Raw genomic sequence first — 24730 nt, forward strand, 5'->3', positions numbered from 1 at the left:
CCTTATGATCCACAATCTGTACTGGCCATTCTGTATAAGACAAATTGGGTTGAAGCCGAATCTCATCAGACTTCATAACTATTGGCTGTTTTTCTCCGAAACTCTTCTTCAAAGTTGATACATGAAACACATTATGTATTCCTTGCATCTCTACTGGCAAATTCAATCTGTAAGCTACTAGGCCAACTCTTTCGACTATCTCGTAGGGTCCTACGTATTGGAGATTTAACTTTTCCTTCTTGCTGAATCATACGACTCCTTTCATGGGCGATAGTTTGAGGTATACCCAATTTTCTACTGCAAACTCCAATTTCCTACGTCTGTTATCACCATAGCTTTTGTCTGTTCTGAGTTGCTTTCATTCTTTCTTGGATCATAGTTACTTATCTCTGTACTTCTTGTAGATATTCGGGTCCTAGGATTTTCCTTTCCCCCACTTCATCCCAATATAACGGGGATCTACATTTCCTTCCGTACAAAGCCTCGTAAGGTGCCATATGAATGGTAGCTTGAAAACTATTATTGTAGGCGAATTCTACCAAAGGTAGCTGACTTTCCCAATCAGCACCTAGTTCCATAACACATGCTTGCAGCATATCTTCCAGGGTCTGAATTGTACATTCTGTTTGTCCGTCCATTTGAGGATGATAAGCACTGCTAAAGTTTAAACGAGTGCCTAACATCTTTTGCAAACTTTGCCAAAATTGTGAGGTAAAACAGGTATCTCGGTCCGATACTATAGTCTTATGTACTCCGTGCAACCGGACAATTTCCTTTACATAAAGTCGGGATAGCTTTTCCCTAGAATCTGTGTTAGCTATGGGTAGAAAATTTGCCCTCTTAGTCAATCAATTGACTATAACCCATATCAAGTTCTTTCCTGATGACGTCTTTGGTAGACCAATTACAAAGTCCATAGACACATCATCCCACTTCCACTCCGTAATAGGCAATGACTATAATTCACCTTCTGGTTTCTAATGTTTAGTTTTTACCATCTGGCAAATCGAACATTTTGCCACAAACTCTGATACATCCTTCTTGATTCCATCCTACCAAAACTGGCCTTTTAAATCTCGATACATCTTTGTACTGCAATGGTGCGTCGTGTAAAGGATGCAATGAGCCTCCCTTAACAACTTTTCCTTAAGTTCAGCGAGATTAGGAATTACTTTCCTCTCCTTATAAAAGAACGTCTCATTCCTTCCAATAGAGAAATGTTGCGGTCTTTCTAATTTCAAAATCTTCTATCGAAGCTTCTCCAGTTTCTCGTCCTTTCACTGTCCTTCTAGGATTTCTTCTTCAGTCACAGCTATGAACTCTTGCGCAATTTCATACATGACATCTCGTGGCGGATCTCCAATCATTAGGTTTCTCAATCTTGCTAAAACCAATGGTAAGTCTGTCTGAGCCTTGCGACTAATTGCATTAGCTACAATGTTAGCCTTATTGAGGTGATATTTAATCTCACATTGATAATCACTAATGGTCTCCACCCATCTTCGTTGCCTCATATTTAGGTTCTTCTGACTAAACAGATACTTCAGACTTTTGTGATCCGTGTACACTTCGCATTTCTCCCCATACAAATAGTGCCTCCAAATTTTAATACAAAGACTACCACTGCTAATTCCAAGTCATGGATAGGATAATTTCATTCATGGTCTTTAAGCTATTGCGAAGCATATGCGACGACCCTTCCCTCTTGCATTAGAATGCATCCCAATCCCATCTTAGATGCATCACTGTAGACTACGTAGGGCTTATGAGGTTCTGGTAATGCCAACACTGGGGCTGAAGTCAACTTCTTCTTGAATTCCTGAAAACTCCTCTCTCGCACTAGTCAGTCCATACATATCTAGCATTCTTTCTTGTCAATGTTATTAAAGGACTAGAAAGTTTGGAAAATCCTTCCACAAACCTTCAACAATATCCTGCCAAACCGAGGAAACTACGTACTTCATGAGCATTAGTTGGCCTTTGCCATTTCGTTACAACATCAATCTTAGCAGGATCCACTACCACTCCTTTGCAAGAAATCACATGTCCCAAAAATTTCACTCCACGAAGCCAGAAGTTGCACTTACTAAGTTTGGCATACAACTGATGTTCTTGCAATGTTTCCAGTACAATCCTCAAGTGCTTCTTATGCTCTTCCTCATCATGAGAGTAAACCAATATGTCGTCTAAGAATACCACTACAAAGCTATCTAAATATTGTCAAAAAATCCAATTCATCAATTCCATAAATGCAGCAGGGGCATTCGTCAGCCCAAAAGGCATGACTAGAAAGTCGAAATGTCCATAACAAGTTCGAAAAGCAGTCTTAGAGACATCTTGCTCCTTGATTCTATGTTGATGATATCCGTATTGTAAATCAATCTTCGAGAAAATAGCAGCTCCTTACAATTGATCCCATAGATCGTCTATCATTGGCAAAGGATATTTAGTCTTAACAGTTACTTTATTCAAATCCCTATAATCGATGCACATCCATAAAGTCCCATACTTCTTCTTAACGAACAAGACTGGTGCTCCCCATGGCGATGAGCTAGGTTAAATAAAACCCTTTGCTAAAAGTTCTTCAATCTGCACTTTAAGCTCTTTTAATTCTGTTGGGGCCATCCGATAGGGTGCCTTATGCACGGGAGCTGTGGCCGGTTCAAGCTCAATTACAAATTCTGTCTCTCGTTTTGGAGGAAATACAAGTAGTTCGTCGGCCAAAACCTTAGGAAAATCCTCAATCACAGCGATTCCTTCGATTCCTTCAGGTCCTTCCTTTACGTCCCTTATAATCACTAGATAGATGTTATCCCTGTTCACCAAACTCTTCTTAACTTGTACAGTCGTTATCGTAAACAGATCAAGCCGAACAAACTTGCTCATATAGCAAATCCTTTCACGTACAGGTAACCTTAACACTACTTCCTGCCTCTGATGGTCTATCTGGGCATAATACCTATATAACCAATCCATTCCTAAGATTTTCAAATTCCATCACGTGAAAAACAATCAAATCTGCGGTTAGGATCAAGTTCACAATTTCCAACGGGCAAATCGCAACTATACTCGTACAACCGATTACCTTCCCGTCAGGAATAGCTACCAAAACCTTCTAAGACATTGGCTCAACCTTGAGCTCACATCGTCGTACGCATCTATTAGAGATAAAAGACCGCGATGCTCCAGAATCAAACAAAGCACAAACCACGTACCGCTTCAATCTAACTTTACCTAAAGAGATAACTATGAATACTCAAGATTTCCCAAACACAAGTTATCTACAATTAAGGCAAAGTTAAAAATGGTACCGGTAATCAATCTCGTGTTTGCCATCTCATAAGCTTCTTGGTCTACTTCTTCTGGTGTAATAGCATAAACCTTGGCCTTTGCTGTAGTCTTGGGTTTAGCATTTGGCGTCAACACTCTTCTAGGCATAATCTACAGGCAAATCATATGGCCAGTTTGACCACATCTAAAACACACTTCTGAGGCTCTTCGACATTCTCCGTTGTGCCTCTACCCGCATTGGCAACAAGGTGGTGGAGTAATGGGTGCTGCCTTCCCAACTACCACGCCTCCCTTGCTTGGGGTTACCGGGACCTTTCGCTTCCCTATATTACTTCCGGATGAGTAAGGAAATCCCCTTTTCCTATCCACTTAGGCCTATGCGACTAATCTCCGTTGCTCCGCCTCTGCTATCGAAGCCAAATTGACTAGTTCTTGGAAATTTCCTATCAATAGACATGCTACTTGGTTTCGGATGCAAGGTTGCGAACCATCTTGGAACCTCCTTGCTTGCATCTTCTCAATACTAATCAGATAAGGTGCGAACCTCCCAATTTCCATAAAATGAGTGGTATACTGATCGACCGTCTTATTCCCTTGAGTTAAACTTGCAAATTCCAAAGCTTTCTACTGCTTAGCTGTCTCCATAAAGAAACGGTTGTCAAACTCAGTCTTGAATTGTTCCCAAGTGTGTACGGTCAGACTTCTCAATTCTTGGACCAAAAGTTGCGGTTTAGTTTGCCACCAAATTTCAGCTTTTCCCTGAAGCATATGTCCCGCGTACTGAATCTTCTGCTCCTTAGTACATCCACTAATTTCGTAAGTCCTTTCTAAATCCATAAGCCACTCGTTGGCCTTCAAAGGTCCTTCCGTTCCAAAGAAATTCAGGTGTCAATATACCACAAACTTCTAGTAGGTACATCCTTGTTCTCTAGGAGGTACTTGTCTGACATTATGTCCTTGTTCCACCTGAGTACGTAGCACTTCAGTCATTTGGCGAATAGCTTTAGCTATGGCCTGTCCCCTTCCATGGGAGGATTCCATATCTCTTGATCCTTGCCTCTCGAAGATGTATTCTCATGCCAATTTCGGACCATAATTTCCTTCTTCCTGAAAATGCACATAACCAACGTGGGTTAGTCCTTTCCTTAAGGAGAGTAACCTTTCTTCACTTGGACTGGCGATCTTACGACACAACTCCTTCTTTGTCCGCATTCAAGCCTAAACTATAAGATCCAAGCCTAAGAGTACAGATCTCAAGCCTAGTTAAAGGTACCATGCATTCCTAGGACAACGTGTGGGTTTACCCAGAGACGTAATTGCTCTGATACCATGCTCTGTGGCACCCCCAGCCCTCGCTTGGCATTGGACGGTGACTGAGATGCAGGGACATGTAATGAAAGGTTGCACACCCCTCGTACATGACAGATAAAATGCTATGGACCCAAGTACACTAGCAATATGCAATAACTATGTAGTGGAAAAATTTTAAAAGTCAAATAACTAGGCAATGTGATAAGCAATTGCAAAGCACATGGCATCATAAACTAAAATATCATAACTCAAAACATTGTCCCGAAACATAAACATAGGCCTTAAAGGGAAAATATCCCAAAAGCATGAAGCATAATTTTAAGTTTTCCAAAACACAGAATTCCCACAAAAGAAACGTGAATCCACAAAAGATGGCCATAAACATTGATGTCCTCTTTTTTTTTCCACAAAATATTTAAACTCCCCTACTCTTCAAGAAGACTTAGGCTTAACGCATTTCCTTAAGCCTTATCCCTTTCTCGATTGTTAAGCCACTTGAACTCAGCGATGAATTCTAGTATTCCTGTGATCTCTTGGTCGATGGCCTCGAGACACTCCCAAATGGAGGACACAGGCCCCTTCAAGGCCATTTTTGGCATAATCCTCTCCGAAGGAGGAGGTGTCGTTCTCTTCCTCTTGCTTATCGTGGCTTCTAACCAAACCTGTTACCACTTCTAACATTCCGGATGGGGAATGGTATGGAAACTACTACAATAAGATTTCGAGAAATCTCAGCAAGTAAACACACAACATACCACAGTTAATACAAGCATACAAAAGTATATCATGATATGCGTGCATAGACATGTACTTGACTTATGCCTTAACCAGAATTTAACTTATGCACTTGAGCTTTTGCAAAAGATTTTAACAGACTTAAACTTTCCAGAAAAACTTCTTAGTTTTTTCTTATTCACATGATCTTATTCAAAACTTGTCACAAGATTTTCATCGAGTGATCCTTATCATATGAAGTCTTATACTTGTTTAGACGGTGGATGAAACAAGGCTTCCCTTCTTGCACCGCGTGTTCTTACTGTAGGTGGAAATTGTAGGCGAGACTCTACCACCATCCTTCCAGTTCGAGGAAGCACCTAGTAGCATTAGGTGCTTCCTCGCACTAGCATTCTTTAAAACGAATCCATTCGAGGTTCGTCGACTATTCTTCGTTGATCTAGGGGTAACCACTCCATTCTCATACACTCTAGAGTGGACAGAGTAGTTCCACTAGGACATTCCCCCGCCCTAGCACTTGGGGTTGTGATGAAACTTTTAAACTTTCTTTTTCCTTTTGAAAAACACTTTTTGAAAATACTTCTTTGAAAACATATTCTTTGAAACATTTCTTCCCCAAAGTGCATGTAACATATGATTTAAACATGCTTACTTATGCATGACATATGACATATGAGATGTCGTGCATAGAACAACAAGCATAACTTCTTCATTTCATAGCATAATCACATAAACATAATAGATATAAAAACATGTGCATAGAACCATAAAATCATGTTAAGGCCGAAACTCATTGGCATAAAAAAATGAAAAATCATCACATAAACATGTTCCAAACTTTAAGCAAATAACATAAAAATCATAGTTTCATAAAACAAAGCATGAAATCGTAACACTTGACCAAGATCCGAATCATTCAAGACATGGTATAGCCGAAACATCATGATACATTTTCCATCATTCATAAACATGTGAAAACCGAAACATATACAAGAATTCATGGCATATTCATCACAATTTCAAAGCATATAATTCCTTCCATAGATTGATATAAGATCATAGTAACATAATCAACAAACAATCAAGAAATAGCAACCAAGATAAACATGGCAATGAAAATATTTACATAATCATATACAAGTGTTAACCAAGAGTAGTTGAGTATATACTTACAAAAAAAATTCACGTATAATAGTATTAGCAAGCTGTAAATCCGAACATTCCTCATTAGAAAAACAACTAAAAACCTCACCTCACTGTTCTTGAGTGTATGTGCAGAGTTCTAGAGCCAAACTTGTCTATATCTATTCGGCTTCTAGGGTTTTTGGGGTAAAAACTTCTTAAATTCATTCTTAAGCTAAAGCAAACCCTAAAATAACTAAAGACATGGGTAGTGGCTGAAAAACATGGAGCATAAACTCTTCCCTCCATTCAGCTTCTAAGGTTTCTTAAGAACCTTAAACCATCTTGAGACAAAAAAAATCTTCTTGTTTGGTTGAGGAGAAAGTATAAGAAAGTGAGAGATTCTTCAAGAAAATATGAGGGAGTTGTATGGAGAGGGAAAGAGAAGGAAAATTTCCGATTTTGCAAAGGAATAAGCCTTGGGAATGTGGTCTTCCTCCCTGTTTTTAGAAAACTCCTCATTCCCTCATTAGTGATTGAAAACTGATGCATGTAAGACAAGTGGCAAAGATTTCCTTCCTCTTTTCACTTTGGCCGAAACCACCTCTTGGAATTTCCTAGATGGATTGCACTGGGAAGGTGCAATTTTCTTTAGGGTTGGCGTGTAGGCTCCCTTCCCTTGGCCGAATTCTTCTTCTCTCCCCTTTATGCCCTTCCTTTCATCAAACAATTGGGTGTTTCTTCTAAGGGTAACATGGTAAAACATCATGTGACTCTTCCTTTTTCCAAGCAAGTAACCTTTTGCATGGATAACAGGTGGCAAAAGACACATGCCATGGTCTTGCCATCCACCTCCTTCTTCCTTTCCCAAGGTGATGTTTCATCTTCCAACTCTCCTTCCCTAGGTGACCTTTCATGTTCTATTGGTCTAATTTTTGTCTAGGTGACAAATGGCAAAGAGACATAGTACTTGGAAGTGTGCTAGCTGAAATTTCAAGGGCATTCTTGTCCTTCAGTCCAAAGTCTCTTTACATATTCTAGAAGCTCCATGCACGCTGGACACTTGGCATTATCTGACTAAATTTGAAATCCCATGTGCCTCCATTCGGTTTCCCATGCAAAACTCCTAGAAAAAGCTCCATTTCACTTCCCTAAGCTTCTCTTTCCAAGATAACTCCCTTGGAACTCGAATTGGACAAGACAAAGGGTCTAAACATGTGGAAATTTGAATCTGGCTAAAAATCCTTTGGTCTCCTCTTGGTTCCTTTTGTCCTTTGAATCATCTAGAAAGTTTCTTACAGAATGACAAGTAGCAACTTTTCCAAGATAGGCGTGTAAGCCAACCCTTGGCATTTCTTATACTTCTCTCTTTCTCCCATAGCCCACATTGAAGACTCGGTTCAATGCAAAACATTCTTGGGTCACATAACCCTAGCAAATAGAACTGGATCATGGGCCTAATCCTTTGAACCTAAATTCTCAATAAGGCCAAAATTCATAGGTAACTAAAGCCACTCTTCTCTTGGGCTTAAGTCACTACATCAAGGCTTCTAAAACTCCTAAAATACCATGGCAACCTTGAACAATTCTAAGGGCCAAGCCTAGACAAAAACTTGGGCCATCACATCAGGTTCTTTGTTACTGACTAATGTCCTATGTGTACCCCCATTCACCTTCAATCTCATCTCAGTTAGCAAGCTCACTCAAAAACCAAATACATGTCTGTTTTTCTTAAAAGATCTTTGCTTCATTCAGGTCCTCTCTTTGTGGATGACGATTGGAATTACTAAGGTTCATGCTGGCCTCTATTATCTTCTGCTTACCTCTCATGACAACAACGTCAAACCTTCTTTAAAACTTCCCAATCAAGCTCGAGTCAACCAAGCAATTGTTCAACAGAATTTTGATCTATGGCACTTTAGATTAGGACATTTATCTTCACAAAGAATGGGTTTAATCCATTCTCTTCTTCCTAATGTAAAGTCCATTGACCTACCTCATTGTAGAATTTGTCCTTTGGCCAAGTAGAAACATCTTCCTTCTCTTTCAAGTGTATCAACTAGTTCATTTCCTTTTGACTTAATCCATTATGATATATGGGCCCCATATTCTTAAGCATCAATTCAAGATTTTCATTATTTTTTAACCATTGTCGATGATTATTCAAGAATCACTTGGGTTTTCTTAATGAAATTGAAATCAGACGCAAGACCTATCGTGTAATCATTCTTCCAACTAATACACACTCAATTTCAATAGCAAAATCAAGAAAATCAGAATTGACAATGGCCTTGACTTCGACATGGCTGATTTTTATAAAAGCAATGGCATCATTCACCAAAAATCATGTGTGTATACCCCAACACCAACACTTTTTGAATGTAGCCAGGGCACTCCTCTTTCAATTTGGTCTACCTACTCCTTTTTGGGGAGATGCCATCTTGACAGCAGCCTAAATCATCAATAGGATCCTTACACCCCTCATTTCTAATAAATCACCCTATGAAAAGCTCTTTTCATCACCACCCTCCTAAGATCATCTTTGAGTTTTTGGTTGCCTAAGTTATGCTAGCACTCCTAAGCACCACAAAACAAAGTTTGAACCCCAGGCTAGGCCTTGCATTTTCTTTGGATATCCTGCAAACATCAAAGGCTACAAGCTCTATGACATAGAGAATCATTCCACCTTCATTTCTAGGAGTGTGATCTTCCATGAGTCTACCTTTCCATTTCACTCCTCCACTACCACTTCTCATTCCTCTATAGACATTCATTCCTCTTTTCCTCAAAATATGGTTTTACGTCCACCACTGCCAGATGACTTTTTTCGCCTTCTCAAAATGTAGTTTCGCCCTCTTCTGAACTACCTCATCTTGAACCACCTCATCTTGAACCAGTGCACCCTACTCTTCAATCTGAACCACCTCATCTTGAACCATCTCAGCCTACTATTTCTTCTGCTTCACCTCCCTTTTCACCTCCATCAATACCTCTTCGAAGATCTACCAGAGATAGACATCAACCTGCCTATCTCCACCAATACCATTGCCAAAAAGCAGAATCTATACCTCTCAATGCATCCTCTTCATCCTCCACACTTCATCCACTAGATCATCACCTCGCATACAAACACTTCTCCCAATCTCACCAATCCTTTTTCTGTTTCCCTCTCCCTATTCTCTAAACCTAACTCCTATAGTGAAGCTGTGAAAATAAAACATTGGCAAGATGCCATGCAAGTTGAACTCAGTGCTTTAGAGGACAATAACACTTGGACTATTACTGCCCTTCCCCCCAACAAAAATGTCATTGGCTATAAATATGTCTACAAAATAAAGCTCAAATCTAATCGCTCTCTTGAAAGACACAAAGCTAGATTTGTTGCCAATGGATATACTCAAAGAGAAGGTTTTAACTTCCAAGAAACATTCAGTCCAAAGGCTAAACTCACCACAATTCGTGTCTTCCTTGCCTTAGCCTCTATTCACAACTAGTTTTTATCTCAAATGAATGTTCATAATGCCTTTTTACATGGGGATCTTAATGAGGAAATTTATATGGAGATGCCACCAGGTTACCACATCCACAGAGAGCAGATTGAGGAGGATAAATTAGTATGCAAACTGAATAAGTCCATCTATGGACTTAAACAAGCATCAAGGCAATCGTTCTCAAAATTTGCTAACTCCCTCACTTTTATTGGATTTTTTCAATCTAAATCTGACTATTCTTTATTCACCAAAATTAGTCAAAAGGGTTTATAGCACTCCTAGTGTATGTGGATGACATCATAGTGGGAAGTAATTCTCAAGATGAAGTTAACTCACTCAAAGCTTACCTCCATAGCAAATTCAAAATCAAAGACCTTAGACCCCTCATTAAAATCAGATCAATGAGAATGAGATTTTTCTCTACGCTACTCATGCATTTCGAGTTTCTCTTCATGTTTTAACAAGTTTGGCAATGTTTGGATGCTGAGATAATTTTAAATGATTTATGAATAATAATAATAAAATAATTTTCTCTTATGAAATACAACCTTAAAAAGTTAAGATGGAGTCGGTCTCTCATTTAAGACAAATATGAGTACGTTCTTCTCAATCCACTTTGTTTGAATTATACATATATTTTTCCTTGTTTTTATTTTTATGGGATGGGGTAATATCTTTCTTGGGATTTGTTAGGAATAGTTATATATCAATTATTCAATTAGTTAATAATTTATGTCCATCCACGACGTTTATTTATTGTCTTTTTTGCAGCTTTATAGCCATCTTTATCCACCAATTGTTGGATTCAACTAATTCTAGGATTCCTTGTTCGTTAATTTGTTTTTTCCTCTTGATATATATGTTTATGAATTGTGGAAGTAGATCAGCTATTTCTTAAAAGAGGCGTGACCATGAATCTCCTAGATTCGGAAATAAATTGCCATGGATTAAAGCACGTTTTTTAGAAAAAGAATCAAACTTGGTACGATTGGAGGTAGAAAGTTTGAGTTTTTTTTTTTGAATGAGTAGTAAGAAGATTTTTAGAGAATGGAATGATATGATAATTTTGTGAATAACAGTAAGATTGTGAATAATAGTAAGATAGTGTCATGGGAGTCTGGTAGAGGCCTTGAAGTGGTGCAGTCTAAATAAGTCATTGGAGAAGTCTGTTATGAATTTGATAGGAAGTCAGTTGCAACAGTTTTAACCTTCGAGAGGAATCAAGGGAAGGAAAAGCTTTAACGAAACGAATCGTTTTAATCTTCACAAAAAGGGTTTGCGTTTTATTTTCTTCGAAGTTGTGTTTAGAGGCTTTAATGAAACATTGCGTTTCATGATGGAAATGGATAGCTGCATTTTACATTTTGTATTCTTGCATTTTACTACATACGATTGTTTTAGAAAGTTAGTTGGCCATCTCCATCTATAAAAGCAGAGGTAGGAATAATGGTTTCAATGTGAATGATCTTGGAAGTCTGTTTTTGGAGGTTGAGAATTCCTTGAAAATTCTCTACAAGGTTTACTAATGAAATCTTGTTCAGTCAGTTCTTTTGTTGAGAGATTCTAAGTTTTGGCATTATGAGCTTTAGGTTACTTGTTCTGGAAGTGCAACAAGTTGAACCTTACAAATGGTATCAGTAGTGGTCAGTCATACAATGGCAGAAGGTACGAGAGGTTTGCAAAAGTAGCAAGAAATGGTTTACAAGCAACTGGAGAAGCATCAGCAGGCAATCAATGGTATTTCAGAAAGGTTAGATCAACCTACTGGCATGTTACGTTCTGTTGTCGAATCTAATCATGTTAATTCTCATGAAGCTTGTGGGGGCAATTGTGAGGATAGAAGTGCAATTTGTAAAGGGTTGCATTTGGATTTTCCATGTTTTAATGGCACTGATCCTAATGGGTGGGTTTTTAAAGCCACTCAATATTTTGATTACCATCAAACACCATTTCATCAAAAGTTGTTAGTGGCTTCTTATCATATGGAAGGGGAGACGTTGATATGGTACCAAGAAGGGTTGGATTCTGGCCAATTTAATTCATGGGAGTCCTTGATTTTGGCTTTACAAGTGAGGTTTGGGCCATCAACATATGATGACCCAATGGAGGCTTTGATGAAATTGAAGTAGACTTCTTTTGTCACTTTGTAAAAGTCACAGTTTGAAGCTTTGTCTAATTGATTAAAAGGGCTATCTGAAAAACATAAACTTAGTTGTTTTCTGAGTGGGTTAAAAGATGAAGTTAGATTACCAGTTAAAATGTTTAATCTTGTCAACCTTGGGGCTGCTTTGGATTGGCAAAGATCCAAGAGTATGTTTTATCCTTGAGAAGGCCTTGGAAGTATAATCTAATTCTTGGTGAGAAAGGGGTTGTTGATAATGCAGTAGAAATTTCTAATAGAGGGCCAAGGAATCAAGTTCTAGCTAAGAGAGTTACTTCTTTACAAATGGATGAAAAAAGAAAAAGGGACTTTGTTATCACTATGATGAGAAATGGAACCCCAATCATATTTGTAAAAATCCAAAGGTTTGTTTGCTGCATGTGAATAGCAGTGTAGAGCATGAAGAAAAACAAGTGGATGGGGAGTTGGTACTAGAAGTGAATTCAGTTCTTGAAAACGAGTCTGAAGAGCTTGAGGTTTCTATTAATGCTATTTCTGGTTGTACTAACAGTAATGCAATGAAGTTGTTGGGCAAAATTGGTTCATTTTCTGTTGAAATCTTGGTGGATTCAACAAGTACTCATAACTTCTTGGTTCTATTGGTCGTAGAGGCATCAAAGTTGAAGGTAATCAAAGATGCGGGTCTTCAAGTGAAGGTGGCTAATGGTGCTAAAATACTTAGCCAAGGCAGATGTGAAGAAAATATCAGCATTCAAGGTACCAAGTTTTTGGTTCCTTTTCATGTATTGAATCTGGGGGGTTGTGATATTGTATTGGGTGTCCAATGGTTGAAGACATTAGGGGCTATTCATTGGGATTTTACCAATATGACCATGTAGTTTGTGGTGAATAGTAAAAAGCTTTCCTTGCAAGGCTTAGTTTCTGATTTAGTAGCAGTACAACCTGGACTGAATTTGTTGAAATCCTCTTTTGTGAGGCAGCAAGGGGGGTTGCTGCAAATAATGACTTTGGAAACATGTATAGTTGAGGAGTAGTTGCAGACTGAAGTTGAGGAGTTACTGGGCCAGTTTAAAGCTGTATTGGAAGAACCAGTGGGTTTACCCGCACCTAGGAAATTTGATCATCAAATTCTGTTGAAGGAAGGTGCTAAGCCAGTTTCAGTGAGGTCTTATCATTATGCTGATAATAAAAAATCTGAGATTGAGAAGATAGTGAAAAATTTGCTCAGTAATGGAGTTATAAGGCCTAGCCAAAGTCCATTTTCTTCAACTGTGTTGTTGGTGAAAAAAGTTGATGGTAGTTGGAGAATGTGCATTGACTACCGAGCCCTTAACAATGAAACCATCAAAGATAAGTTTTCCATACCTGTCATTGATGAGCCTCTTGGAGCTAAGATTTTCTCCAAACTTGACTTAAGTTCAGGTTATCATCAAATATGGGTGAAAGAATGTGATATTTCAAAAACTGCATTTAGAACTCATGAGAGCCATTATGAGTTCTTGGTAATGCCATTTGGGCTTACCAATGCACTTGCTACATTTTAGGAATTAATGAACCATATCTTCAAGCCTTTTCTTAGAAGGTTTGTTTTGGTATTTTTTGATGATATCTTGGTTTACAACCAAGATTTTTCTTAGCATCTGGAACACCTAGAGGCAGTTTTGACTATTTTACAGTAACACACTTTTTTTGCTCAGAAATGTAAGTATAGATTCGTAATGCCTAAAATTGACTATTTGGGCCATATTATCTCGGGAGATGGAGTTAAAGCAGATCCAGCCAAGATTTCCCCAATGATTGATTGGCTAATTCCAAAAATAGTGAAGGCATTGAGGGGATTTTTGGGCCTTACTGGTTACTATAGGAAATTCATCAAACACTATGGCTCAATAGCTTCACCACTTACTGAGTTGTTGAAGAAAAACTCTTTTTCTTCTAATAAAGAAGCTGAGGCAACTTTTATCTAGTTGAAGAATACAGTGTCCAAGCCTCCTGTATTAAGGCTTCCAGATTTTTCAAAGGAGTTCACCATTGAGTGTGATGCCTCAGGGGTGGGACTGGGTGCTGTCTTTATGCAAGAAAGCCAGCCAATCGCTTTCTTCAGCAAAGCTTTAAAAGGTAAGGCTTTTTTACTTTCAACATATGAGAAAGAACTTTTGGCATTGGTTTGTGCAGTGGCAAGGTGGAGACTATACCTCCTTGGTCAAGCTTTTAAAATCAAAACTGACCAACAGGCATTAAAACACTTGTTGGAATAGAAGGCAGCAACTGAAGCTCAACAGAAGTGGATTTCCAAGCTTATGGGATATGATTTCAGGATTGAATATAAGAAGAGTAGGGACAACAAAGCAGCAGATGCTCTTTCAAGGAAAATGATAGAGGAGACAGCTACATTAGCTCTCATATCTTTTCCTACTCCCATTTGGGTGGATGAGCTTAAACAAAATTATGTTTTTTTCTGATGATCTCTGTAGTATTATCACTGCTTTGCAGCAAGGCAGTCCAGTTTCTAAAGATTACTCTATACAACAAGGCCTTTTGTTGGGGAAAGGTAAGCTGGTTATAGTACCTTCTTCCTCATTTCAATGAAAGATTTTACAATATATCCATCATAACCCAGAAGCAGGTCATGTGGGGTATGAAAAAACACTATAGAAGGCATGGATGGATTTTTATTGGTCTGGTATGAGAAGGGATATCAGAAGATTAGTCAAGGAGTGTCTGACTTGCCAAATGAATAAGCATGAAACAACACACCCAGCAGGTCTATTGCAGCCATTACCTATTCCTCAGACTCCTTGGCTGGATATTGTAATGGATTTTATTAAAGGCCTTCCATGTTCTAATGGAATGATTGTTATTCTCACTGTAGTTGACAAATTGACCAAGTTTGGTCACTTCTTTCCTATGGCACACCCTTATACAGCTAGCAAGGTAGCTGAGGTGTTTTTTGCTAGAGTTTTTAAGCTTCATGGGTTGCCTAAAACCATAGTATCTGATTGTGATGTGGTCTTTACTAGCAAATTTTGGAGGCAATTATTTGAGATGCAAGGAACTAATTTAGCCTTCACTTCAGCATATCACCCCCAATTTGAGTGCCAAGCCGAAGCTTTGAATAAGTGTGTTAAAGGCTATTTGAGATCACGCATTGGCACCAAGCCAAAGAATTGGAGTGCTTGGTTACCAATGGTAGAGTGGTGTTACAACACTACCTTGCATTCATCTATTGGTATGACACCATTTCAAGCACTTTACGGCATCTGCCCTCCTAAGCTGTTGACATATGTTCCATGTACTACTGCTAATGCTGTCGTAGATCAGCAGCTTAGGCTTGTTTGTTTTCGGAAATGAGAAGAGATTAAATTTAAAAAGTTGAATAAAATATTGTTAGAATATATTTTTTAGTATTATTTTTTTTTTGGGATTTGAAAAAGTTGAATTGTTTATTTTATTTTGTATTGGAAGTTGGGAAAGTTGTAATGATTAGATGAGATGAGATGAAATGTTTTCTGAAAGCACACGAGGCCTAACTCTCGTGATGAAATACTTTCTCTTTTAAAGGAGAATTTGGAAAAGGCACAAAGTAGAATGAAGCTATATGCTGATCAGAAGAGAACTGAAAGAGTCTTTGAAGTTGGTGGTTGGGTGTTCCTTAAACTGTAGCCTTATCGACAGAAATCAGTAGCACTGAGAAGAAATATGAAATTGGCCCCTTAATTTTATGGTCCCTTCCAAATTGTTGAAAAGATTGGTCAAGTGGCATATAAATTGAATTTACCATCTCCAGCAAGGATACATCCTGTTTTCCATGTATCTTTGTTGAAAAAGAAACTTGGAGAACAAATTTCTCCATTATCTACTTTGCCTCCTGCTGACAATGAAGGAAATGTGCAACCTGAACCATAACGTATTTTAGAAAGAAGAATGAGAAAAGTGGGGAATCATGCGTCAATCGAGGTATTGATTAAGTGGGTTGGGGCACCTATTGAAGATAGCTCTTGGGAGCTGTTGTGGAAACTCAGATCTCTATATCCTCACTTAGTGGGAACAGTCTTGCAATGATTCTCACAGGTGCCTTGTAGGCAAGCCCGGAAGTGGTGGAGATTGTCATGGGTGCCTGACATAGGCCTTGAAGTGGTGTAGTCCAGAGAAGCCATGGGAGAAGTCTGTTATGAGTTTGTTTGGAAGTCAGTTGCAATAGTTTTAACCGTCGAGAGGAATCAAAGGAAGGAAAGGCTTTAATGAAGCGAATCGTTTTATCTTCACAGAATGGATTTGCGTTTTATTTTCTTAGAGGCTAAGTTTAGAGGCTTTAATGAAACGTTGCATTTCATGATGTAAATAGATAGCTGCGTTTTACATTTTGTATTCTTGCATTTTACTACATACAATTGTTTTAGAAAGTTAGTTGGCCATCTGCTTCTATAAAAGTAGAGGGAGGAATAATGGTTTTAGTGTGAATGATCTTGGAAGTCTATTTTTGGACGTTGAGAATTCCTCAAAAATTCTCTACAAGCTTTACTAATGAAATCTTGTTCAGTCAGTTCTTGTGTTGAGAGTTTTTGAGTTTTGGCATTACGAGCTTTAGGTTACTTGTTCCGGAAGTGTAGCAAGTTGAACCTTACAGATAGTTTGAGTTAAGTATTTATTGAGTTTTGGGAGATGAGAATGAAAAATTTAAATAAAAATATTATAAGGTTAAAATATTATTAGATTATAATTTTTTAATACTATTTTTATTTTGAAATTTGAAAATAATTTAATAATTTTTCATTTTTTGTTTAGCAATTTGAAAAAGTTGTAATTATTAGTTTGAAAATATTGCAATGTTAGTTTGAGAAGAAAATGGGATGGGATTATATGATGAGATGATATGATATGAAAATTATTTCCAAACATCCCTTAAAGATTTGGAGCAGACATGAAAGTTTTATTGGTTTTCATGAAAATGTAGACCCTATTTTTAAAATTTATATTTTGAATTTTTTAAATTAGAATTTAAAAATAGAGGATTTATTTTTTATGAGCCTTTCAACCGGCAGAATATTGAATTGAAATGAAGATAGCATGAAGTCAGAATTCAAACGAACAAAATATCTACTCTTATAACATACTAAATCATCAATTATCTCGAAGATTTAAACTTGTAATGAAAAAATATGATTTAATCATTTAATTATTGTTTTAATATTCTTAAGCATAAGTGTTCAAAAAAATACGGATTCAAGCTTTGCAAACCAAAGATCTGTTATTAATTATGGATATTTTTTCATCTTCATCTAATGATATCGTCTTCGTGAAGTAATTCTTGTGCGTAGTTTATTTATTTTAGAGAAATCCTCAACTACTTAATTAACTTAACATCATTGATTCCTTTCAATGTTCTCTTAATTTTCCTAATTGCCAAACAGGTATTAATGCCTATTGCAAAAGCGAAAGGAATAAAACGTAAATTGCTTCAATCCGAGCAGGTTATAAACCACTCTCTCTCTCTCTTAGTATCAAACTTTTACTGATCTAAGAAGCTCATCAACCCAAGAAACTAAAAGAATATGCTGTTAGAATCCTCCGCCAAGAGGTTTTCTAAAGTTGAATGTCGATAGAGCTAAGTTTTCAGAGCTGAAAAAGGTTGGGGTGAGTGTGGTACTTCAAGATGACAAGGGTAAACTAGTAAAGCGGCAAGCTAGACTAAAAATGAGGTTGAGAATCCAGCTACCATTCAACTATATGGCCTATGATCGTGGATCTTTGTAAACTCATGCTTTAAGTTGAGTTCAAAATTATTATTATTTAAATAATATTGTTGTTTTTAAAGCTAATTTAGCAATATTAAAATGGATTGCAGATGAAGGTTGTGAAAGGAAGGAAAAAAAAAAGTCGATCAAAGAGATAATAATTGCATGAAAGTAAGGTAAAGATGTTAGAGATAATTTCATTTCATAAGGAAGTTACATCTGTGACTGAAGTCATAAGCTAAACTAACTTCTGTTGTAAGCTTTCCCTGTACACAAATATCTTTGCGACGGGCATTGTCTGAACTTCAAAAAACTCTCGAAAGAGAGTATCAATCTCTATATAAAACAGAGGTAAAACCAACCGGCATCCACACTCCATCTTCCAATGGGAAATGGGGTGATTTACCCTTGCAAAGTTGATAATTGAGCACCTGCATTGCTTACCTAAATGTTAGTGGAATCCATTAAATTATATATCCATTCAATGGATAATAAAAGTCTAGTATAACTAAAAAGTCAACAATTTAATTAGAATGGATTATACAACTATTATGTTTCAAAAAACAAATTATCGAAAAAATATGTTTTATATATTATGATAATTAAAATAAAATATATTTTACTTGATTAAAAATAAAATATAATCAATAGATTTGTAAGATATAATAAGAAAATACTTAAGGAAATGTTTTTTAAGTATAATAGTATTTTAAGATAAAAGCTAAAAATAAGTAATATTTTATACGTGACAAATTTCTTTATTCTAACAGTTGTATTCCTGTAACTCTCATTCTCTTAGCTCCAAGAAATGCTTCAAGAAATGATGTGGCTTCTTGAAAACTCTCCTTGAGTTTTCTTTTTCTGCATAGTTTTGTTCCCAGATTTACGTAAGGCTGCATGGCAGCCGCTAATGAAGTTGGTAGATGATTTGTAGATTTAGTTTCGGTGGTTCCTCATCCTCTTCCTGAGTTGGCCGTGTCTCACCGTGCGCCAAAAATCAAGGATGGAGAATTTTTGTTTCAGTTCTCCAAGGAGGAGATATTCCGTTCGGCAGAACCATTCAGGTTCTCAATAGTTTTGAAGTTTCTCCGTAACCGGCCATCTTTGGATGCTATCCGAAACTTCATTCGGAATCGATGGGGCTTGGAAGGTATCCAGTTGTTTCAACCATGAGGCGTCCGAGAAATGTTTTCATTCGTATGGTTTCGGAGGAGGACTGCATGAAAGCTTTATCAAGGGAGGCATGCGATATGGACGGTATTCCTTATCGTGCCTTTCACTGGACACCAGAGTTTAAGGAGGAGGAAGAACCATCAATAGTGCCGGTTTGGATTGCTTTACCAGGTTTGCCTCCTAATTTTTATCATGAATCATTGCTTAAAATCTTGACAGCTCCAATCGGTAGATTTATTAGGCGTGATAACCCCACACGTTTTGCGACTCGCACTAATGGTGCGCGTCTCTGTGTGGAGATGGATGTGGCCATTGAGCCTATTTCACATTTTTGGATTGGCATGCCGGGGTTGGGTTCTAGTCAAAAGCAGGAGATTGTGTATGAAACACTGCCTGCTTTCTGTTCCATTTGTAAAATTCAGGGGCACAATGTGCGTACATGTTGGGCTGGAAAACAGAAACTAGAAAAAAAAATGTGGGTTCGGCAACAACCAACAGATGGTGATCAAGAACCAGATAGGGAAGAGCCTAGAGTAATAGTATTGGAAGAGCCTAAAGAACTAGTTACGGAGGAACCTGGGGTGGAAGATCAATCTAAGTTGGTTCTTGGGTCTTCGGTTTTAGCCTTTCCAAGAAATCATGCAGAACAAGTTGATGCAGAATACGTGGATGTTAATTTGGTTTTAGGGGCCCCTGATTCTACTTTGATGATAGAGGAATTAGTAGTGGACACAAAAATTGGAGAGGCAGTAAATACGGAGAGTCTTGCTGAGGTGAGGCAAACGGATGCTAGTTTGCAATCAGAGGCAGTCACGCGAGAGACAGAGCAGGTTACCGAAACAAAGCATTTGGCGGAGGAAGAAACAGTGATTACGGAAGAGGCCCAGCGGATTGATGATGCTTTTTGTTTGGAAGAAGGGTCTTTATCAGATCCAGAACCTGATATTCTTGCGGAAGTTTTTTCGTAGGATAAGGAGTATCATTCGGACATAGAGGAAGAAACTGGGAAGAGGAAATATAGGAAAAAAATTTTTCAGAAAATTAGGAGTTCTAATCGAGTGATTACTCGAGCCAAAAAATTGTCCCTATGATAGGTTCTATTTTGGTGTGGAATATTAGGGGACTAGGTTCCTCTATAGGTCGTTTAAAAATACTACAAAGAAAGTTGAATTGCAACATGATTGTTTTAATGGAGCCTTTCCAAAATTTTGTTAAAGCTCAATCATACATGCGGACTCTTCATTTTGATAATGTAATTTCTAATGAAGAAGTTGGTGGGAAAATATGGGTCTTGTGGATGAATGATTTAAATGTACAGATTATGCGGATGACCTCACAGTTTTTGTCTCTAAGGATAGTTGAGGGTCAATTTCAATTTTTGGGTAATTTTATTTATGCAAAGTGTAATATGATGGATAGGCGGGTTCTATGGGAGGATTTGAGGTGGAATAGTATGAATAATGATCCTTGTTTGTTTGCTGGCGATTTTAATATTATTTGTACGAATTTGGAAAGACGGGGTGGTCGTCCTAGGCCAATAGCGGCGATGGATGATTTTAACCAATGGATCCATGAGGGTGGTTTAATTGATTTAAGTGCTCAAGGTAGTAATTTTTCTTGGTGTAATGGCCAAAGTGGTTTAGCTAGAGCTTGGGCGAAGCTGGATCGTGTTTTATTGGATGCAAATTTATTGTCTTTGCTCCCTACGGCGTCTTGTTCGTACTTATCAAGGGCGACTTCGGACCATTGCCCTATGTTGGTTGAATTTTTTAAGGATACTTATTCCTATGGTCCTCCTCCATTTATATTTCAGCAAATGTGGCTTGAGCATCCAGAATTTATTGGTTTTATAAAGCAGGTGTGGGATGTGCCGCTGATTGGGACGGGGCTTGTCATTCTTGCTTGTAAGCTTAAAAAGGTGAAAGTGGCTCTCGTGAATGGAATAAGCGAGTGTTTGGTAGGACTAATACCCATATTGAATCTTTGGAAGCGAAGGTTGAGGGTCTGGAAGGTTGTCTGCAAAGAAAGTGGGATATTGATGCCGAGAGGGAGCTTGTGCTGGCTTCGGATTAATTAAATTCTTGGAGATGTTGGGAAGATATCAGATTAGCTCAAATGGCTAAAATAAAATGGAATATGGAAGGTGATCGTAATTCAAAATTTTTTCATGTATGGTTAGCTAATAAACGACGTAAAAGAATCAAAGGGATGAGAACTCCGGATGGGGTAGAGTTTAACTCGCCAGAAGAAATTCATAATGGAGCTGTTGAGTATTTTGCGGATTTTCTTAAAAATACTAACCAGTCACGAGTACTTCCGGATTTATCAGATTTGATTTCACCAGTTATTGATGTTGAGGATTGTACTTGTCTTTGTCGTACCCCTTCATTGGATGAAGTAAAGGAGGCTCTTTCTTCGATTCCTATAAACAGTTCTCCTGGGCCAGATGATTTTGGAGCAGGTTTTTTTAAAATTTGTTGGGAGGTGATTAAGATGGATGTCTTCGCAGCCGTTTCTGAATTTTTTATTTTCAAAAAGCTTCCGAGGTTCTTTTTGGCTTCTTTTATTGTGCTAATTCCGAAGACAGATGTGCCTACTGGTTTTGACAAATTTAGGCCTATAAGTCTGTGTTCGGTTTTTTATAAAATTTGTTCAAAAATTATAGTAAATCGTCTAGCAAATTATCTTCCCAAATTAATATCCCTTGAACAAGGAGCCTTTATACCTGGGAGGAATATTTTTGAGAATATTAGTATTACTCAGGAAATGGTTCATTCCTTGAATAAGGACACTCATGGAGGAAATATTATGATTAAAGTTGATATGGCTAAAGCATACGATCGAGTAGATTGGAATTTTTTGTTGAAGGTTTTTCGCTGTTTTGGATTCTCTCCCTCTTTTTGTGATTTAATCCGTGCTTGCATTTCGAATATTTGGTATTCTGTTTTACTTAATGGAACGATGAGAGGTTTCTTCCAAGGTGGTCGTGGGTTACGTCAGGGGGACCCATTATCACCTTATCTTTTTATTATTATTCAGGAAGTCCTTTCTCGTCTTTTGAAGCAGAGTGTGTCATCACATAAGATTGGTAATTTCTCCCAACCTAGAGGTACTCCTCAGATCTCACACCTTATGTACGCAGATGATATTGTGATTTTTTTTAATGGGGGAAAAAAATCTGTTAAGGAACTTTTGTTGGTTTTTGAAAAGTATGAAGCATGGCCGGGTCAAATGATTAATAAAGAGAAAACAGACATATATTTTTCTTCAAAAATTTCTGTTGCTCGTAAGAGAGCCCTAAAAAGACTGACAGGGTTCTCAGAAGGTTCCTTTCCCTTTAAATATCTAGGGGTTCCGATTGTATTGGGGCGTCTAAAGCATGTGCATTTGGAGGAAATGGTTAACAAAGTTTGGAAAAAAATTAGTGGTTGGAAAATGAAGATACTTTCATCAGGTGGCCGTCTAATACTTCTTCGGCACGTGCTTTCTAGTATGGCTTTACATTTATTTGATGTTTTGCAGGTTCCTCAATCAATTGTTAAAGCTCTAAATCGTATGATGAGTACATTTTTCTGGGGGGAGGTTAATGGTAAAAGTAAAAAAAAGTGGGTGTCGTGGGAAAATATTTGTAAGCCAGAAAAGGAAGGGGGCCTAGGATTGCGTAAATTAGAGGACATGCAAAAAGCATTGCATATGCGGCTTGCATGGAATTTAATTCAGGGTAAATCCTTATGGGCAAATTTTTTTAAAGGAAAATATGTGGGATCTTCTCCTTGGTCTCTCATTGATACTAGAAAAGGTTCTAGATTTTGGAAAATGATTATGAAGAGTATTCCCGATGTGCTTAATAATTCAAGATGGAAAGTGAGGGAGGGGAATATTTTTTTCTGGTATGATAAATGGAAAGATAGGGGTCCTTTATTGGAGGAGGTCCAGATGGTGGGGAATCCGCGGAATACAGTGAAGGAGTGTATGCTGAATAATAGTTGGGATATGGACCTTTTGATTTCTTTAGTTGGTCAAGAGAATGTTGACGATATTGTTGAAGCTTTAGCCAGTTGTAAGGAGGGTTCGGACGTGTTAATCTGGACTAAACATGAGAGTGGAAATTTTTCTACTAAATCAGCATGGGATTGTATTAGAATTAGAGGTTCTACTTTGGATTCGCATCCTTGGATATGGCCTAGGTTGTTGCCTCTTAAAATTTTGGTTTTTATGTGGAGGGCATGGAACATAGTTTTGAGTGTTGATGATAGTCATAGAAGGATTGGGGTCCCGATTGTCTCTCGTTGTGATTGCTGTGAAGAAGGTAAATATGAGGACCAAAATCATGTTTTGTTTGGAGGAGAGTTTGCATTTAATATATGGTGTTATTGTGCTAATATTTTTGGTTTACCTCTTGGTCATACTTGGATGGAGACAGTGACGGCTTGGTTAAGACGTGCGTCAACTGATTCTCAAGTGGGGATTCTTGTGGGGTTACTTCCATCGATTATTAGTTGGCATCTTTGGCGTAGAAGATGCACTGCCCGTATGGAGGGGCGAATTCAATCTGTTAGTATGGTTTGGCAAATGATCAAAAATTGGATGAGCTCTTATAGCCATGATATGAAAAAGGTAAAAAAATGTTCTATGTATGATCTTCAGATTTTACATGCTTTGCATATTCCTTCTAAAGCCCTCGTGAGACAGTTTATTAAAATTGTGACTTGGCAAAAACCTGCTCCAGGGTGGTTTAAATTGAATACAGATGGTAGTAGTCTAGGAAATCTAGGACCTTCGGGGGTGGGTGGTATTATTAGAAATGATCAGGGTCACTTGGTTCATGCTTTTAATTCTTATATTGGTTTTGGTTCCAATAATAGAGCTGAATTGTTAGCATTACTGCAGGGTCTTAAAGCTTGTAAAATTCTAGGGATTATTTTTGTGGAAATAGAATTAGACTCTCAAGTGGTAATCTCTTGGTGGAATAGGCGAAGATGTGGCATATGGTATTTGGAAGATTTCTAGGAGGATACTCTTGCTCTTATGGTTTCGATGGTTTGCACAGTTAGGCATGTTTATAGGGAAGGTAATAAAGTTGCTGACTGGTTGGCTCGGAGTGGGGCAGCTGGTCTTAATATGGATTGGAATATAGCTAGAGAATTGCCTAGGGTCCCTTGAGGTTTACTTCGGTTGGATAAACTTGGGTTACCTTCTTTGAGGTGCTGTCAGAATTAAGAATCTGATTCTATTTAGTTGTTGTGTTGGTTTGGTTAGATTTTATTGTATATGTTTGTTGTACTAATGGTTTTTTTGCAGGTGAGGAGGTTGTTTTTGTAATTTTCTCTAGATATACTAGGTTTTTTTAATATCTGGTTTCGGATTTTTATATTGTAACGCCGGGTATTGGTATGTAACCACGGTTTTCCTCCGCCATAAGTGAGGGTTTATTAATATAATCGGGACGGGATCACTCGTGGACAGGTGATTCTCGGCTCTTCATCAAAAAAAAAAAAGTAATATTTTATCGCTATATATATAAAGTTTTGATAAGTAATCAAAGGAAGCATTAGATTGTGAATGGGTTATAAAACAATTGATAGAAAAATATGAAGCAGGTAAAAGTTTACCTCAAGGAAAATGCTGGCTTACCAAGGATCTGAATCAATTTCTTTTTCCTTTTTCTTATTTATTTATTTATTCTTCTTCTTCTTCTTCTTCTTCTTCTTCTTCTTATTATTATTATTACTTAATAGTTAAGAAAATGT

General features: G+C 37.7%; 2 protein-coding genes across 2 annotated transcripts; one reads left to right on the plus strand and one right to left on the minus strand.

The window, feature by feature from the left end:
* Positions 1–1277: 1277 nt before the first annotated feature.
* Positions 1278–4332, minus strand: LOC121253438. The gene is made up of 5 exons (XM_041153450.1): positions 4231–4332; positions 3312–3441; positions 2568–2978; positions 1960–2210; positions 1278–1445 (listed from the first exon to the last, which is right to left on the minus strand). Exons 1-5 carry the CDS (start codon positions 4330–4332, stop codon positions 1278–1280), a joined length of 1062 nt encoding a protein of 353 aa, XP_041009384.1.
* Positions 4333–18943: 14611 nt separating this feature from the next.
* On the plus strand, positions 18944–19948 carry LOC121253439. Its single transcript, XM_041153451.1, has one exon. It carries the CDS (start codon positions 18944–18946, stop codon positions 19946–19948), a length of 1005 nt encoding a protein of 334 aa, XP_041009385.1.
* Positions 19949–24730: the final 4782 nt, after the last annotated feature.

Source organism: Juglans microcarpa x Juglans regia, chromosome 2S (genome assembly GCF_004785595.1).
Source record: "Juglans microcarpa x Juglans regia isolate MS1-56 chromosome 2S, Jm3101_v1.0, whole genome shotgun sequence".
NCBI classification, from domain to species: Eukaryota; Viridiplantae; Streptophyta; class Magnoliopsida; order Fagales; family Juglandaceae; genus Juglans; species Juglans microcarpa x Juglans regia.

What these genes read in the sequence shown, in the direction of transcription:
- LOC121253439 (XM_041153451.1), top strand. Translation starts at nt 18,944, where the DNA reads ATGGGGCTTGGAAGGTATCCAGTTGTTTCAACCATGAGGCGTCCGAGA.
- LOC121253438 (XM_041153450.1), bottom strand. Translation starts at nt 4,332, where the DNA reads ATGGAATCCTCCCATGGAAGGGGACAGGCCATAGCTAAAGCTATTCGC. An exon ending in TGAAGAACTTTTAGCAAAGG is followed by an intron (nt 2,211 to 2,567) that starts GTTTTATTTAAC and finishes GACAATATTTAG; the next exon opens with ATAGCTTTGTAGTGGTATTC. An exon ending in GGCCAACTAATGCTCATGAA is followed by an intron (nt 1,446 to 1,959) that starts GTACGTAGTTTC and finishes CACCTCAATAAG; the next exon opens with GCTAACATTGTAGCTAATGC.